Source organism: Aulonocara stuartgranti, assembly GCF_965226115.1.
Source record: "Aulonocara stuartgranti genome assembly, chromosome: 3".
Classification (NCBI taxonomy): Eukaryota; Metazoa; Chordata; class Actinopteri; order Cichliformes; family Cichlidae; genus Aulonocara; species Aulonocara stuartgranti.
In genome coordinates this window covers 8,427,446-8,442,045 of record NC_138941.1, presented here as the reverse complement: position 1 = coordinate 8,442,045, position 14,600 = coordinate 8,427,446, and the positions used below count along the sequence as shown (strand labels likewise).

Genomic DNA, 14,600 nt, shown 5'->3' with positions numbered 1-14,600 from the left:
TGTGCAGGTGACATGGTGTTGGTGTCACCACTACAGACAGCTCAGGTTCAACTGGTTCTTCTTTGATTTGCTTCTATAGCACAAAGGTTGACACCAGTCTGGTCCAGTTAGCATCTGAATCCATAAACGTGTGAGCTCGTCCCACCAGAGGACGTCAGCATCATGGGGATAATGTCTACAGCAGGAAAACACAGGGACAGTTGGGTTTGCTGCACATCTGGAACACACAGTTAGCTCAGATATGTTCATGTCGCTAACACCAATACAGGGACTGAGTGCTCTATAGCAGCTAATGCTAACAACTGTAACACTGCTGTTTGTCATGGTTTTCAGACCAAATGATAACAAAACGTTGGGAAAAGTGAAATATTGGAACATGAAATCATAAATTATTACATTTAAACAACAATAATACAGCTAAATTCCCCCTGTTGGCTCATAAGCTGCTCACCTGGATGCTACATCAGTGCAGTCCTCTCTGAACATTAGATAATCAACACACACACACTTATTGTTGAGAGGCTGACTTCACTAAACTCACAGAAACTCTTAAGAAGCTCCTCAAATGATGACTTTGGAGTTTTGTGTTACTGTCAGTGTATAAAAGCTAGAAAAGGAAGAAAAGCAGGAGAAATGATCAAAGTGCTGCTGTGTGCAGGAAGAACTACAACATGTTAGTGAGAAACACAAACAGGGTGTGAAACACACTCCAGAGGAAACGCTGTGTGCAGGCTGTCTGTGACTTCCTGTATCTCTGCCACAGACTGGGACAGACACCAGTGAAACCAGTCACTGTGGTCATGTGCTTGTAGCCAGCAGCCTGTGATGTGAGGCTGCTTGAGTCAGTCGTCTGCTTCCACCATGTAAACCTTGGTGTCTCCTACATGCACAGATGTTTCCTGCAGACTGTGCTGCTCCAGCTGTCACACAGATGTTGAATCAGCAACATCTGCTGTCACGTGCTCCCTGGTCCCACAGATAACAGGCTGCATACAAGAGGCTCACCTCTGCTACCTGCTGCTCCACTCCCCATCGCTGTTTTGGCCACGCCTCCCGTTGGTCAGCAGGTAAAGGTGAAGCCTGGGACATGGAAGCCTTTACAGCAGAGCTTCATGGGCCTGTCCAGCAGCAGGCTGAGGAGAGAAAGGTGACAGAGTTCGCTGTTACAAACAGTTTCTCAGCTTTGATCTAAAAGAGCTTCTTTCCTGTTAAAGCAGCTGAGAGTGAGCACATGTTCTCCCCCTGAGGTTCTCATGACAGAGGAAGAACTCACAGCTGAGGAGGACCAGGATCTCCATCCACTCACAGTCCCTGCAAACAAAACCACCATTTGAACTTTAACATTTGCTACGTGTGCACACAGTAAGTGATGGAGGATGAACTGGTCCTGTCTCTGTTGGTGGGCTCATATACTGGCAGGAAGGAAGCTTCTCTGGGATTTCTCAGGCTTTTCCCCGCAGCACGCCGTGTGATAAATACTCACAAATACTCACAAACGTGTCGTTTCATGCGTCGGTCAAACACTCGACGCCCAGCTGGAAACACTTCAGGGAAGTTCATCTGCCCGAGATTCAGAAAAGTCACAGAAAATGTCAAATTGTTGTGATATAGATGTTTATCAAATCAAATCACTTTTGTTGTCACATCACATGTGCAGGTACACTGGTACAGCACATGTGGGTGAAATTCTTGTGTGCGAGCTGCACAAGCAACAGAGGTGTGCAGGACGATAGGATATGATCATGGTCACAGCGCAGCCCCAGTGATGTTAAACACAGAGGGTTCAAACCTGTCGTTGCTTCATCAGTGTGGACGTTTAACGATGGATGTGACCATGTAATTATGGTTACATCCATAATTAAACTCACGATCGGCCCACATATTGTTGTCTTTTGTTGCAGACACCAAGTGTTGAGATCCTGTCTCAACCTCCTACATTCTTCCAGCAGGTTACACATTATTTTTTGTATTTGGAATCAAATATATGTCACGGAGCGCTGTGCGGCAGGCAGGAGTAGGACCCAAAATGCAGGACTCACAGGCACGAGGGAATAAACTCAAAACTCAGCTTTATTCGCTGGCAGAACAAATATACAAACTAAACTAAACTGGGAAACCACAAACTAAGAATTCACAGAGAGACACAGGGAGATCCACACACGGCATGAGGGACGACGTCACACTGAACAGAGGGAGACGCAGACAGAAATACACAGAGGGTTAACGAGGGGAGTGGGAACACACGGGGAACACAGGTGACACTGATAACCATAACGAGACAGGGCGGGGTGAACTGAACACTGACGGGAGAGGTGAAACAGGAAGTACAGGAGGAGAGAGAGCACGAGTAGAACACCAACATAACAGGCAGGGGAGACACGGAATAAACACGAAAGGGGACGAGGGCTCATAAATACATAGAGGGGCACACAGGGAGACATGAAGGGCAAGGGATCAAAACTAGAAGCCATAGAATAAATCACACAAGTACAATAATACGAAAATCACAAAGAACTAAAAACGCTGGGTCAGGAGACCCAGGACCGTGACAGTACCCCCCCCTCAAGGGCTGGCTCCAGACAGCCCAAACACAGAAAAACAAAACCAAACAGAAAACAACCCAGGGCGGGCGGCGGGGGCCCAGGACGGAGGGCTCGGAACAGAAAACAAAGAGCACAGAAAACACCGGAGCCCAAGAAAACAACCCAAAACACAGAGCAGTTCAGGGGGCCGACCGTGCGGAAGGCAACGGCGGAGACGCGGAAACAGTTCAGGAGGCCGGCCGTGCGCAAGGCAACGGCGGCGGCGAAGGAGACGACGGAGCAGTTCAGGAGGCCGACCGCGCGGACGGCAGCGGCGGCCCTCCAGTCCCAGGCGTGCCGGCCATGGCCCGGTGGGCGCAGGGCCAGACGAGGCAGCTGATGAGGATGCTGGACCAGACGAGGCAGCTGATGAGGATGCTGGACCAGACGAGGCAGCTGATGAGGATGCTGGACCAGACGAGGCAGCTGATGAGGATGCTGGACCAGACGAGGCAGCTGATGAGGATGCTGGACCAGACGAGGCAGCTGATGAGGATGCTGGACCAGACGAGGCAGCTGAAGAGGATGCTGGACCAGACGAGGCAGCTGATGAGGATGCTGGACCAGACGAGGCAGCTGAAGAGGAGGCTGGACCAGACGAAGGCTCTGAAGAGGAGGCTGCGGCAGACGAAGGCTCTGAAGAGGAGGCTGCGGCAGACGAAGGCTCTGAAGAGGAGGCTGCGGCAGACGAAGGCTCTGAAGAGGAGGCTGCGGCAGACGAAGGCTCTGAAGAGGAGGCTGCGGCAGACGAAGGCTCTGAAGAGGAGGCTGCGGCAGACGAAGGCTCTGAAGAGGAGGCTGCGGCAGACGAAGGCTCAGAAGAGGCTGGGCCAGGCGAGGTTGCAGAGGCTGAGGCCGGGCCAGGCGAGGTTGCAGAGGCTGAGGCCGGGCCAGGCGAGGTTGCAGAGGCTGAGGCCGGGCCAGGCGAGGTTGCAGAGGCTGAGGCCGGGCCAGGCGTAGCAGAAGCACAGGCGGATGTAGCCGGGCCAGGTGATGACGAGGCGGTCGCAGATGGCGGCTGGACAGGCTCCTCGGGCCCTCCAGCTGATGCGGCGTGAGGCTGAACGGGCCCCTCGGACCCTCCAGCGGAGACAGGAGGCTGAACGGGCCCCTCGGACCCTCCAGCGGAGACAGGAGGCTGAACGGGCTTCTCGGACCCTCCAGCGGAGACGAGGAGGTGCTGGCCGGGCTCACTGGAACCCCCAGCGGATGAGGCAGATGGCGGCGTGGGAGCCACGGAGTCCTGGATGAGCTCATCCGAGCTTCCAGCAGGAGCTGAAGTAGAGCCAGAGAGGATTGGGACCCCGGGCTCAATGTTAAGCTGGCTAAAAAACCGCACTGCTACGGGGAACTGGGCCAAAGGTTCAGGTGCGAGCTGAGCTGCTGGACACACGGGGACCTGAGCTGCTGGACACACGGGGACCTGAGCTGCTGGACACACGGGGACCTGAGCTGCTAACGGTGGAGAAGTAAATGACTGCACAGGGGACTGAACTGATGTCTGTAGTAACGGTGGTGGTGAGGGTGGAGTTAATGACTTCACAGGGGAATGAACTAGAGGTAGTGACGGTTGTGGTGCTGGTGGTTGAGTGGATGACTGTGCTAAAGGAGGCTGCACTGGGGACACCGGAGACTGCACTGGGGACACCGGAGACTGCACTGGGGACACCGGAGACTGCACTGGGGGCACTGGAGGCTGCACTGGGGGCACTGGAGGCTGCACTGGGGACACTGGAGACTGCACTGATGGTTGTAGTGGAGGTGTAACGGGTGAAGGAGTGGCTGAAGTGGCTGTGGGTCGGACGGCTAGTGGCTCAGCTACAGGGTATGGCAACGGCAGGGCTATGGGTTGAATGACTGGCTGAGTAGCAGCCTGAGTGGCTGGGTGTAGTGACGGTTGTGGTGGAAGAGAAACAGGTGGCAGTGTGGATGATGGAGCTAAGGGCGACTGAGTGGCAGACCGAACTGATGACTGAAGCGATGGTAGAGGTGAAAATGGAGCTTGTGGTGGAGTTAATGGCTGAGCTAACGGGGACACAGGAGACTGAACTGAGGGTGGCTGCGAGGGAGCTAACGGAGCTGTGAAGGACTGCGAGGGAGCTAACGGAGCTGTGAAGGGCTGCGAGGGAGCTAACGGAGCTGTGAAGGGCTGCGAGGGAGCTAACGGAGCTGTGAAGGGCTGCGAGGGAGCTAACGGAGCTGTGAAGGGCTGCGAGAGAGCTAACGGAGCTGTGAAGGGCTGCGAGGGAGCCGACTGAGCTTCTGGTAGCACAACAGGTGAATTAGAAGGCTGAATGTCCGGCTGTGGAGTGGCGCGTCGGCGGCGTGAATGCCGTTTTCTTCGGGAAGCCGGAGGTGCGGTGATGGAGGAAACCGGCAACGACGGAGAGATCGCGGCCGGCTCCTCATCCTCCGACCACATTGCTGCGAGAAAAGCAGCGGGTGAGTGACAGTCAGAGTGGAGGGTGGATGGAGAGGAGTCCAGTGGCAGCAGCGTGGAAACGTTTCCTGATTGTGGCGGTCGCTGTTGCGGTATGACGAGCTCGCGAATTTGTACTGTCTCCTTGGCTTTCTGCAGGTTGGACAGTAGGCCCGAAAATCCTGAGAGCTCGTGGAGATGGGGATTCCCTTTGAGAATAGCCTCGATGGCGTTTATCCCAATGGACATGGCTTTAATGTCCGAGGCGTGGGAAACTCGCTCCCACAGGCCGAAGATGCGGGCCAAATCGCTTTCCCGGGAGGAGCCTGCTGGGTCCATGTCTGGTGACGTCGTACTGTCACGGAGCGCTGTGCGGCAGGCAGGAGTAGGACCCAAAATGCAGGACTCACAGGCACGAGGGAATAAACTCAAAACTCAGCTTTATTCGCTGGCAGAACAAATATACAAACTAAACTAAACTGGGAAACCACAAACTAAGAATTCACAGAGAGACACAGGGAGATCCACACACGGCATGAGGGACGACGTCACACTGAACAGAGGGAGACGCAGACAGAAATACACAGAGGGTTAACGAGGGGAGTGGGAACACACGGGGAACACAGGTGACACTGATAACCATAACGAGACAGGGCGGGGTGAACTGAACACTGACGGGAGAGGTGAAACAGGAAGTACAGGAGGAGAGAGAGCACGAGTAGAACACCAACATAACAGGCAGGGGAGACACGGAATAAACACGAAAGGGGACGAGGGCTCATAAATACATAGAGGGGCACACAGGGAGACATGAAGGGCAAGGGATCAAAACTAGAAGCCATAGAATAAATCACACAAGTACAATAATACGAAAATCACAAAGAACTAAAAACGCTGGGTCAGGAGACCCAGGACCGTGACAATATATGTGTCAGTTGGGTCTAGTGCAGGGGTCAGCAACCTTTAACACCCAAAGAGCCTTTTGGACCCGGTTTCCACGCAAAGGGTCAGGGTTCGGGAAAACACTGGGAGCCGCAAATACTTTGTGACATCTAAAATGAAGATAACACTGTGTATATTGTTTTTACCTTTATGCTTTGTGTGAACAACTACAGTGTGTTGCTTATGAAATCCATGAAGTGCTACAGAGAAAATTACATTTGATTTATGTAATGAACACATTTTGAGCTCTTAAAGAAATATAACAAAGGAAAGCTGAACTACAATGATCCATGTAGCAAACACAAACTGTTATATCGCCTTTGGGCTTTTGGAGCCTTGACCTGACTTTTAAAAAATAATTGGAAAAAAGCTCTATGCTGCTACAAAATGAAAAATAGATATTTGCAAAATTCTGCCCAAGTATGTATTTTATGCTGACATAATGTGGATCTGAAGATCCATAACTGGCCTACCTGGGGCTGAAAGTCTCCATAAATGCTGGCGTTTCGGCGGCTACACCGGCTTCCACGAGTGTGACGCTTATTTTGAGAAAATAATAGAATATAAATGTATTTTTATATTTCAATATCACAATAATCTTCCAATGTAGAACTACAAGTTAAAAAAGAACTAACATAAATCAAATCCACTTCAGCTAAATACTTCTCATTTATTTCCATCTTACATGCTGTGACTGCAGCCATTCCCACATCTCTGTGAATGGGACTCATGGACATGGATCAGTGGTTGTTGATCAATGGTCCTGAGAATCTGCATAATTAAGATGAAGGAACGGAGCTCCCAGCCCATCGTTCCTGCAGCTGCTTTCAGTCTTTATGCAAATGTCCTGTTTGTAAGACTGAAACCTGCAGCTGAGACTGAAGACGTCACCTGATGATGACGACACGTTTCTCCCACAAAACGCTGCGTCCAGATGAACAGAAGCAACAGACTCACTTTCCTGGATGATTGAGATGCATCAAGACTTCATTGTGTGTTACTTCTCATTCAGCACAGACACATTATTCCTGTTAGGTCATGTCAGCTGTCACTCAGTACAAGCACAACTGTGAACAACACAAACTTCTCTTCAATGTGTCACAGAAACACTAAGTGTGAGAGCCTGTATGACACACAGGACAGACTGTAAGCTCTGCTGGCTGCACAGCACTTTGTAGCAGTTTTCCAACATGTCCTCCACCCGTGATGTCAGTGGTGGGACCCCAGTCACAGCACTCAGCACCACCTCCTTTAAATGGATTTTATAGCAGTTCCTCCCGTTACTCGGTGCAACGCTTCTTAAATGTGTTTTTGCAGGATAAAACACAGCAGGTGGTGTAGAGAGGACGTCAGCTGACGGAGCAGAGGGAGGCAGACTGTGGATAAATGACAGAGTGAGAGGAGAGCAACCATGACAGAAGCACAGGTGTGGCAGATAGAAGTGGCTTTATAGACACTTATTGTCAGTCCTCGTGCATGCTGTGGAAATAAGTGTCTGTGTCATGAGGTGACATGTGAGCTTATCTTTGGTCAATAAAGCTGAACGACCAGTTTTCACTTTGCTTGTTACGCTTGTTTAGTGACGTCTGGGTTTCTGTGGAGCCCGAATTTTGATGAGTTCTGGTGAAATCATCTGAGATCATCTGAGCATCGGTGAAGAGTCAGCAGAGAAAGTGTGGGACAGAAGTTTGCTTTGGACACATGGACTGAAATCAAAAAGTAACAAACAGGATTTCCAATGGACAGTATGGAGAAGTGAAAGTACACAAAGGCTGTGCTGGAACACGTGTGTTACACTTTTTGACAGCTGAGAACAAAACACAATATTTTGCATCATCTCTGCAGTGTCTCTTCTTTCCTCTGCTGTTGTGCTTTTAGCTCCAAACTGTTTCAAATGGTTTGTCAGCAAGCTGACCTCTGACCTCTGCAGTACTAACTCCTGACCCGTACAAAGAGCGGGCGTTTCTGACCTTTGACCTGCAGCTGTATGTCTCTCAGTCTCAGTTCTTCTCTCCGTCACTGATGGAGCAGGTGTAGTTGCTGCTGACAGTCAGTCGTTTGTTTTCTCAGAGTGAGGCTGAAGTCTGAACTGTTCAGAGCATCAGGTCTCATCAACGTGCGCTGCTGTAACGCCGCTTTGTCCTCTGAGATCACCAGGTATGAAACCTGAGTGCTGACAGAGCAGCATGTTCCCCCTCATTCACCTCCACCACCACAGCCAAGGCATGCTGGGAAACTGAGGACACACAGACGGAGAACTGAAGTGTCTGCTGTGTGTTCATCTCAGAGTCCTCACAGGTGACACATTAGCTCCAGAACACCAAGCCAGGTGTTTGAAGCCTGACAGGGATTCTTCCCATCCAGAGGGAGGATTTAGCTGCACAACAATGAACATTAGTGTGTAGTTTAGAAACACAGACTGTGCCTGCACTGCATCTAGTGAAGAAAAGTGTTACTGCGAGAGAACCAGGCTCCTTTAAAGCAGCTGATATTAAGGTTGAAAAATCAACAATAAGCTGATGTAATCAACGTTTCACAAAATGGTCAGCAGCTAAAATCTGGAGCCGTTCTTTGGTGGTAATTAACAGTTTGTTCTTGTTAGCTAATTATGTCATTAAAGGTAGCAGCAGAAGCCTTGTGTTGAAAGCCCATTCACTCACACATTCACACAGTATGTGTGTGTCTGTGTTACACTGTGGACATCCCTTCTGTTGGAGCGCCATCTTGTGGCAGGTTTAAGAAATGTTCTTCTTGTAAATCCAAACTGATGCACCTCCATAGCAGACTGTGGAGGCTTTCAGTGACATGAAGACTTGATTTATACTGTCATATTCTCCTGTTACACAAAGCACAGCACGCTGAACATGGATGAACTGAAACTCCCAGCATCTGACTGAGGAAAAGCACAAATCATTCTCACACTGACTCCTGCTTGATTTTAGATTTGCTTTCAAATCCTCACACTTTCATATGAAGCACTAAATGGGCTCCAGACTGTTTATCTCAGCTTCCTGTCAAACACACTGCTGCTCACACCGAGGCTCAGTTTACTCCTCCAGCCTGGCTTAACCTGCTGTCTGTTAAAAACAGTCCCACACTCCTCTGTTTAATCCTTCTGATCAGACTCTTTGATTTTGTATTGTTTTTACCTGAAGTTGTGTTTTTGACATGGTTCTGTCTGTGAAATAAAGCTCACACACACACTGCTACAGTCCTTCATACACTTAGAAACGAAGCTGCTCCTTTCCTCAGTGCTGACACATAAAGAAGAGTTGGTTTTATATCCAACACGTCTCTGTTCCAGAAAACAGCTTCAGCAGCCTCTGAGTCTGAACTTGGAGTTGGTTATAAGCCACAGGCCTGTGTGCACAGCAATGAGGAAATATAATGCAGTAAGTGAAACATGGATGTGTGGAACAGATTATCCCAAAGGTTGATTCTGTTCATCTGGACGTTCTCAGTGAAACATTTGGTCTCTCGGTCAGGTGACTCCTTTAGTCTCAGCTGACTGCAGCTTTCCAAACCTTTGTCACTGGATCACTCACTTCATCTCCAACGTGTCCCTGACACAGACAGCTGGAGCCGTTACAGCAAAATCATTGATCATCGTTTTTAGAACATTAGCTGGTGTTGGTGGGCAGGCTAGCAGTGCTAATTGTTAGCACTAGTTCTGCTGCTCTCCCTTTGTCTCTGTTATTGTTGGTCTTTAGTGAACAATAGAAAGTGTCTTCATGAGACTGTTGCCTAATGTTCAAATGTAGATAACACCACCTGCACCAACCTGTTACACAGCACAACCCTCTGGTGTAGCTTTGCCCATACGGTAAAAAAATATATTTTAAAATACATTTTAAAATATATTTATATATTTAAAATGTATTTTAAATATATAAATATATTTTAAAATACATTTTAAAATATATTTATATATTTTGAAATGTATTTTAGCACATATATTTTTTGGCCATTTTTTGTATATTTTGAAATATATTAATAAAATATATTTCAAAATACAATTTAAATGTATTTAAAATCATTCAAAAAAATATAAATTTAACCCTTCATATATTTCTAAGAAAACACATTCACATGTAACATCTGAAAGAAATCTTTATTTGATGTTTAAAACATACATATAGCATATCAATCAAGCAAGGAATATTCATTTTATAAGTTTATTCTCATTACATACTTAAACATTCTAAAAGAAACACACACACATATACATATATGTGTGTATATATATATATATATATATACACACACAGTCTCAGTTCCCCCAGCTTTCACGGCAATCCTCAAAGCCCTTCTGAACACGCTGGGAAACCCCTTCCTTACCCCCACTGTAACAAACAAAAGTCACAGTTCTATTACTTTTATCAGAGTTAAAATAAAAATGTGATTTATGTTAGCTGGCTTCATTTAGCAAACAGATATTTCTGTTTATACAGATACAGATATTAATACAGATATATTTTACGCATAATTTTACCTCTTTTTTTTCCTAGATGGGAAGTCTATCCAGTTCACATTACAGTAATGCTAACACCCCTTTTGGTCGTCTCTCCTTACCTTCCAGCATTCATAAATCTGTTGACCTTCTTTGTCTGAGACCAACCACTACAATGCATCATCACCTATTTGTATTGGTAACTTACTTTACAACCTATTTTAATGGTTGCAAAGTAAGTTACTTGTGGTGTATGCAATTTTAGATACACAGAAAGTCTTCACTTACTATATATGGCTGTCATAGTGTCCTTATCAAGGGCAGTTCTTCACTCTGCGCCGATGTCCGTTTTGCTCTGTCCTCCTATAAAAAGCATGAACATTTGAGTTTTTGATTAGTTTTAGATTTCCAAAAATTTGATATTTGTACAACTAAACATTTGAACTACAATATATGCTATTGAGCGATACTTTTATGGGTAATTTTTGGTAAAGAAACTGGTGACAGAGTTGTAGGCTTTTTAAAGTACTATTAGCTAACCATTTGAACTGACTTTCAAAGCTGATTACCTTTTAAATTGCTGTGGATCAAAACCTCCAGTGGGAAGGCGGCCATTAGAAGAACACGCACCATTGAACCTGAAAATAACAAAAACAAACAAAAAACAGAACAATATATAAGAGTCCGGTAGGGTAATAAATCTCTTCTGAAGCAATATAGTTCATTTTGGGTGAAAAACAAAACATTCCTCTAAAATATATATACTGACATCAGCAATCAACATCATGATTGTAATTATTTCCTTTTTAGTACATCTACTGCTGTTTGCATGTGTCAAGCACTACGACTGTATCTATGCATATAAATTCACCATATATATCCAGCAAAAATGTTTTGTTATAGGAAAACAAACAAAGGCATTCAATCAGAGGTGAGAAATTAATTGGGAATATGAATTATAGGTGAACTATTCTTTACCTACTAGCAATCAAGCTTCTTTAACCAAGAAGCTTGAAATATTTGAATGTAAAATAAAATAAATAAATAAATAAATAATAATAAAAATAACATGATGTAATTAAAATGCACAACTTACATTAAGGAAATCTGCATTTGTATCCACAGGCTAAAAGTAAAACAGTAAATGTGTTAGTGATAGTACAGGTATTTGTAAAAAAAAAAAAAAGAGGCAGTAACTGTGACGCTTCTAGTGGGATGCTAAATGCAGAGATTTATATTTACAGTATAATACTGCATGTACGGGTAGCTGTGTTGTGAACTGTAACTGAATATTAGAGAATCTCAGAGAAATTAAATGTATTTATTTTTTGAATTTATCAATCATAAAACTGTGTGTTTTGAAGGCCTGTTACGATAACGACTTTTTGTTGGTCGGTATATTGCCCCATAAACAATTGCGACAAGTTATGTCATTGTCATTTTAAGACCATTTTATGTCTTTGAATGTATAATCATAATATAACACCATAATAATGCAAGATCTACACACTTTCAATTGACAAACCGACATCTAATTCTTAAAGTATTTAGATCATTGAAATTAGGAATCAAAATATTAGATACCTTAAAAACTTGAATAAATAGTAAGTTTTCTAACAAATAGAAAACAATGTTATTTAATGTTATTGTTTTGTTATCATTATATTTTATTTTTGTAAATATAATGGCGGATAAATTACATCATCAACAATTATTGAGGTCATGTACATGTACTGTGTGTTAAGTCGATATATCGATTATTGTGATAGGCCTACTGTTTTGGTATCATAACGAGCTTGTCAAACATGCATGACCACTAAACAATGTCTAAGCAGTAGTACTGGTCTGAATGACAACAAACATAACTAGTGTTTTGGAAAATCTGTTAGAAAACAGTTATTTCAATAATTATGATTAGCATGTGACACAGACACCGCATAAAAAACCACAACAACAAATACTTACTTTAGGAGGATGGGGGAGGGCAGCATGAGGTTGAGACTTTGACATCTGTAAGAAACAAATTCATGTATTACAAACAAGTCACTTAAAAATACATTAATGTGGCAGACTGTTCCCTGTTCAGATGCAGTGTATAAGTACAATCAGGGCTGTCACAACAATGGGGTGGGGCCAAGTGGCTGCAACCCTAGGTACAATGTGCAGGTATATATAATTACATATAATATATGTGAATAAAGCAAGAATCTGTTTAGGTTAGTCACTGTGCTGACTGATGCTTGCTAGGTTTATATGATTGCAAACTGCACAAAAACAACAACAGCAACAACATTAATGACAATGACAAACAAAATTACTTACATTTATGTAAATCTCACATTAGGAAGATCTGCATTCGATTTCATGGGCTGAAATAAATAGGCAGAAACATTACTGCTAAAAAAATAAAAAACAAAAACTCTAAAAAGCCTAAAAATGACTTAAAAAGCAAGGAAATGTGGAACATTGTAATTAGCGAACATTAATAAAGCATAACTGTTCTTTGTTTCTAACCTTGGTAAGTACTCTGTAGCCAGAAGGAGAGGTAGGATTTCTGTGAAAGCCAAATTAAATGTGAATAGGCTTTGATAGTTATTGAGAAGGCAGAATAATAAGAAAAGGCAAAAGTACGTCACAATATAATTAATTAAGTTACATATTTTGATTACCAAATTATGGAAGCGTGGAGCTGCCACCCAGGCAAAAGAAAAATAGAGCTATATCACGTTATGACGTGAAATGTTTATTGTTCTAACATTATGCTTTTCATGTTTGTATAATACAGTGGTTCTTAACCTTGTTGGAGGTACCGAACCCCACCAGTTTCATATGCGCATTCATTGAACCCCTCTTTAGTGAAAAATAAAGTGTGTTTTTTTTTTCAAATTAGACGTATATATGTTTTTTACTGGTGCACAAAATGAGCCGTGCACGTCACAGCGGAGGCTCTGCCGAACCCCTGAGACCAACTCACCGAACCCCTAGGGTTCGATCGAACCCAGGTTAAGAACCACTGGTATAATATAATATCACGTTATTATAATATACATAATTGTCACGTTCGCACAATATTGTACGGACGTGATAATTATGTACATTTTTCGTACAATGTTGTTCAAACATGTTGTTCAAACATGATAGTATATTGTTAGAACGATAAACTTTTCACGTTATAACGTGATATACTTATATTTCTCTTTTGCCTGGGTGGCAGCTCTACGCTTCCGTTCCAAATAAGCGAGAATAAAGTAATATTATATGGGAAAAGGCACCTGCTAGCTTGATGATGGAGGCTTCTTAGACTGGCCACCCGCCTTGGCTTCTTGTCGCCACTCCACGAAATAAAGGTCCGTTTCCTCTAATTATTCATCCTCATTAAAATCTCGTATATGTTCAGTTGGCAGAATTGAGAATTTTACATCTTCCAACCACTTAATTAACGCGAACATAATCGGCTTGTTTCTTCCCGTCTCCTGTATCCGGCCGTTCCTCTCGCTGTCAGATTTCGCGCCTCAGAGACGTCGTTATTTTTCAAAAAAAAAAAAAAGAAGAAAGAAAGAAAGAAATGTTTAAATATTTTATTTTTATTAATTACTTTTCATTATATCTTTATTTTTTAAACCACCGTGGCAATGCGCATGCGCATACACTCCTGCACGCAAAGGGCTTTGGAGTTGACGTAATGTCGCAATGCATTGTGGGAGCGCAGCACCATCTTGGCAGGTCACGAATCAAAACAAGATTGCTACGAACCATTCTGAAACGTAGCTCAAAAGAAAATGACGGTATAGAGACAGATTCTGTCCAGATGCAAAGAGACGGTACTTGATTGTTGAAATGTGGACCCATATGAAATATAGCCGTGGAGTAGAAACCCTGAAGACCAAACCGCTATTGACTTAGCATGATCTACTCTCATACCTTGTCTGTGGAGTCAGAGCATACATGGCGCACCAATTTCACAATTATAAATCTCTGGAGGCGCACATCCAATTCACCAAGGACTGGGTACAAGATTTGGCTATTTTTAAGCCTCCACGTTGTGAGTACGGCGTCATTCAAGCAAAGGTAAGTCAGCTTGAGTACTGCGAGTAAAATGCGTTTGATTCCCCCCAACATTCAAATTAGTGCTAGCAAAAATTCATTCGTGAGGGGGAAATTACAGTGAGAACATGTAGAGGCTCTGTTAGAGGGATAACATAGTGAG

General features: G+C 44.5%; 2 protein-coding genes across 2 annotated transcripts in view; one reads left to right on the top strand and one right to left on the bottom strand.

Annotated features, from left to right (window-relative positions):
* The window catches only part of LOC309697190 (uncharacterized protein), a gene marked incomplete at its 3' end in the record, with an annotated part of 94,488 nt that overhangs the window by 236 nt on the left and 79,652 nt on the right, over positions 1–14,600 (bottom strand). The window contains exon 3 of the mRNA XM_082518910.1: positions 4,201–5,449. Coding sequence (XP_082375036.1) covers positions 4,201–5,340 — 1,140 coding nt within the window. The 5' untranslated portion in view covers positions 5,341–5,449. The remainder of the gene's footprint in view (positions 1–4,200; positions 5,450–14,600) is intronic.
* LOC309702270 (uncharacterized protein) overlaps positions 1–14,600 on the top strand; it is a 253,656-nt gene that overhangs the window by 238,346 nt on the left and 710 nt on the right. The window lies entirely within an intron of this gene.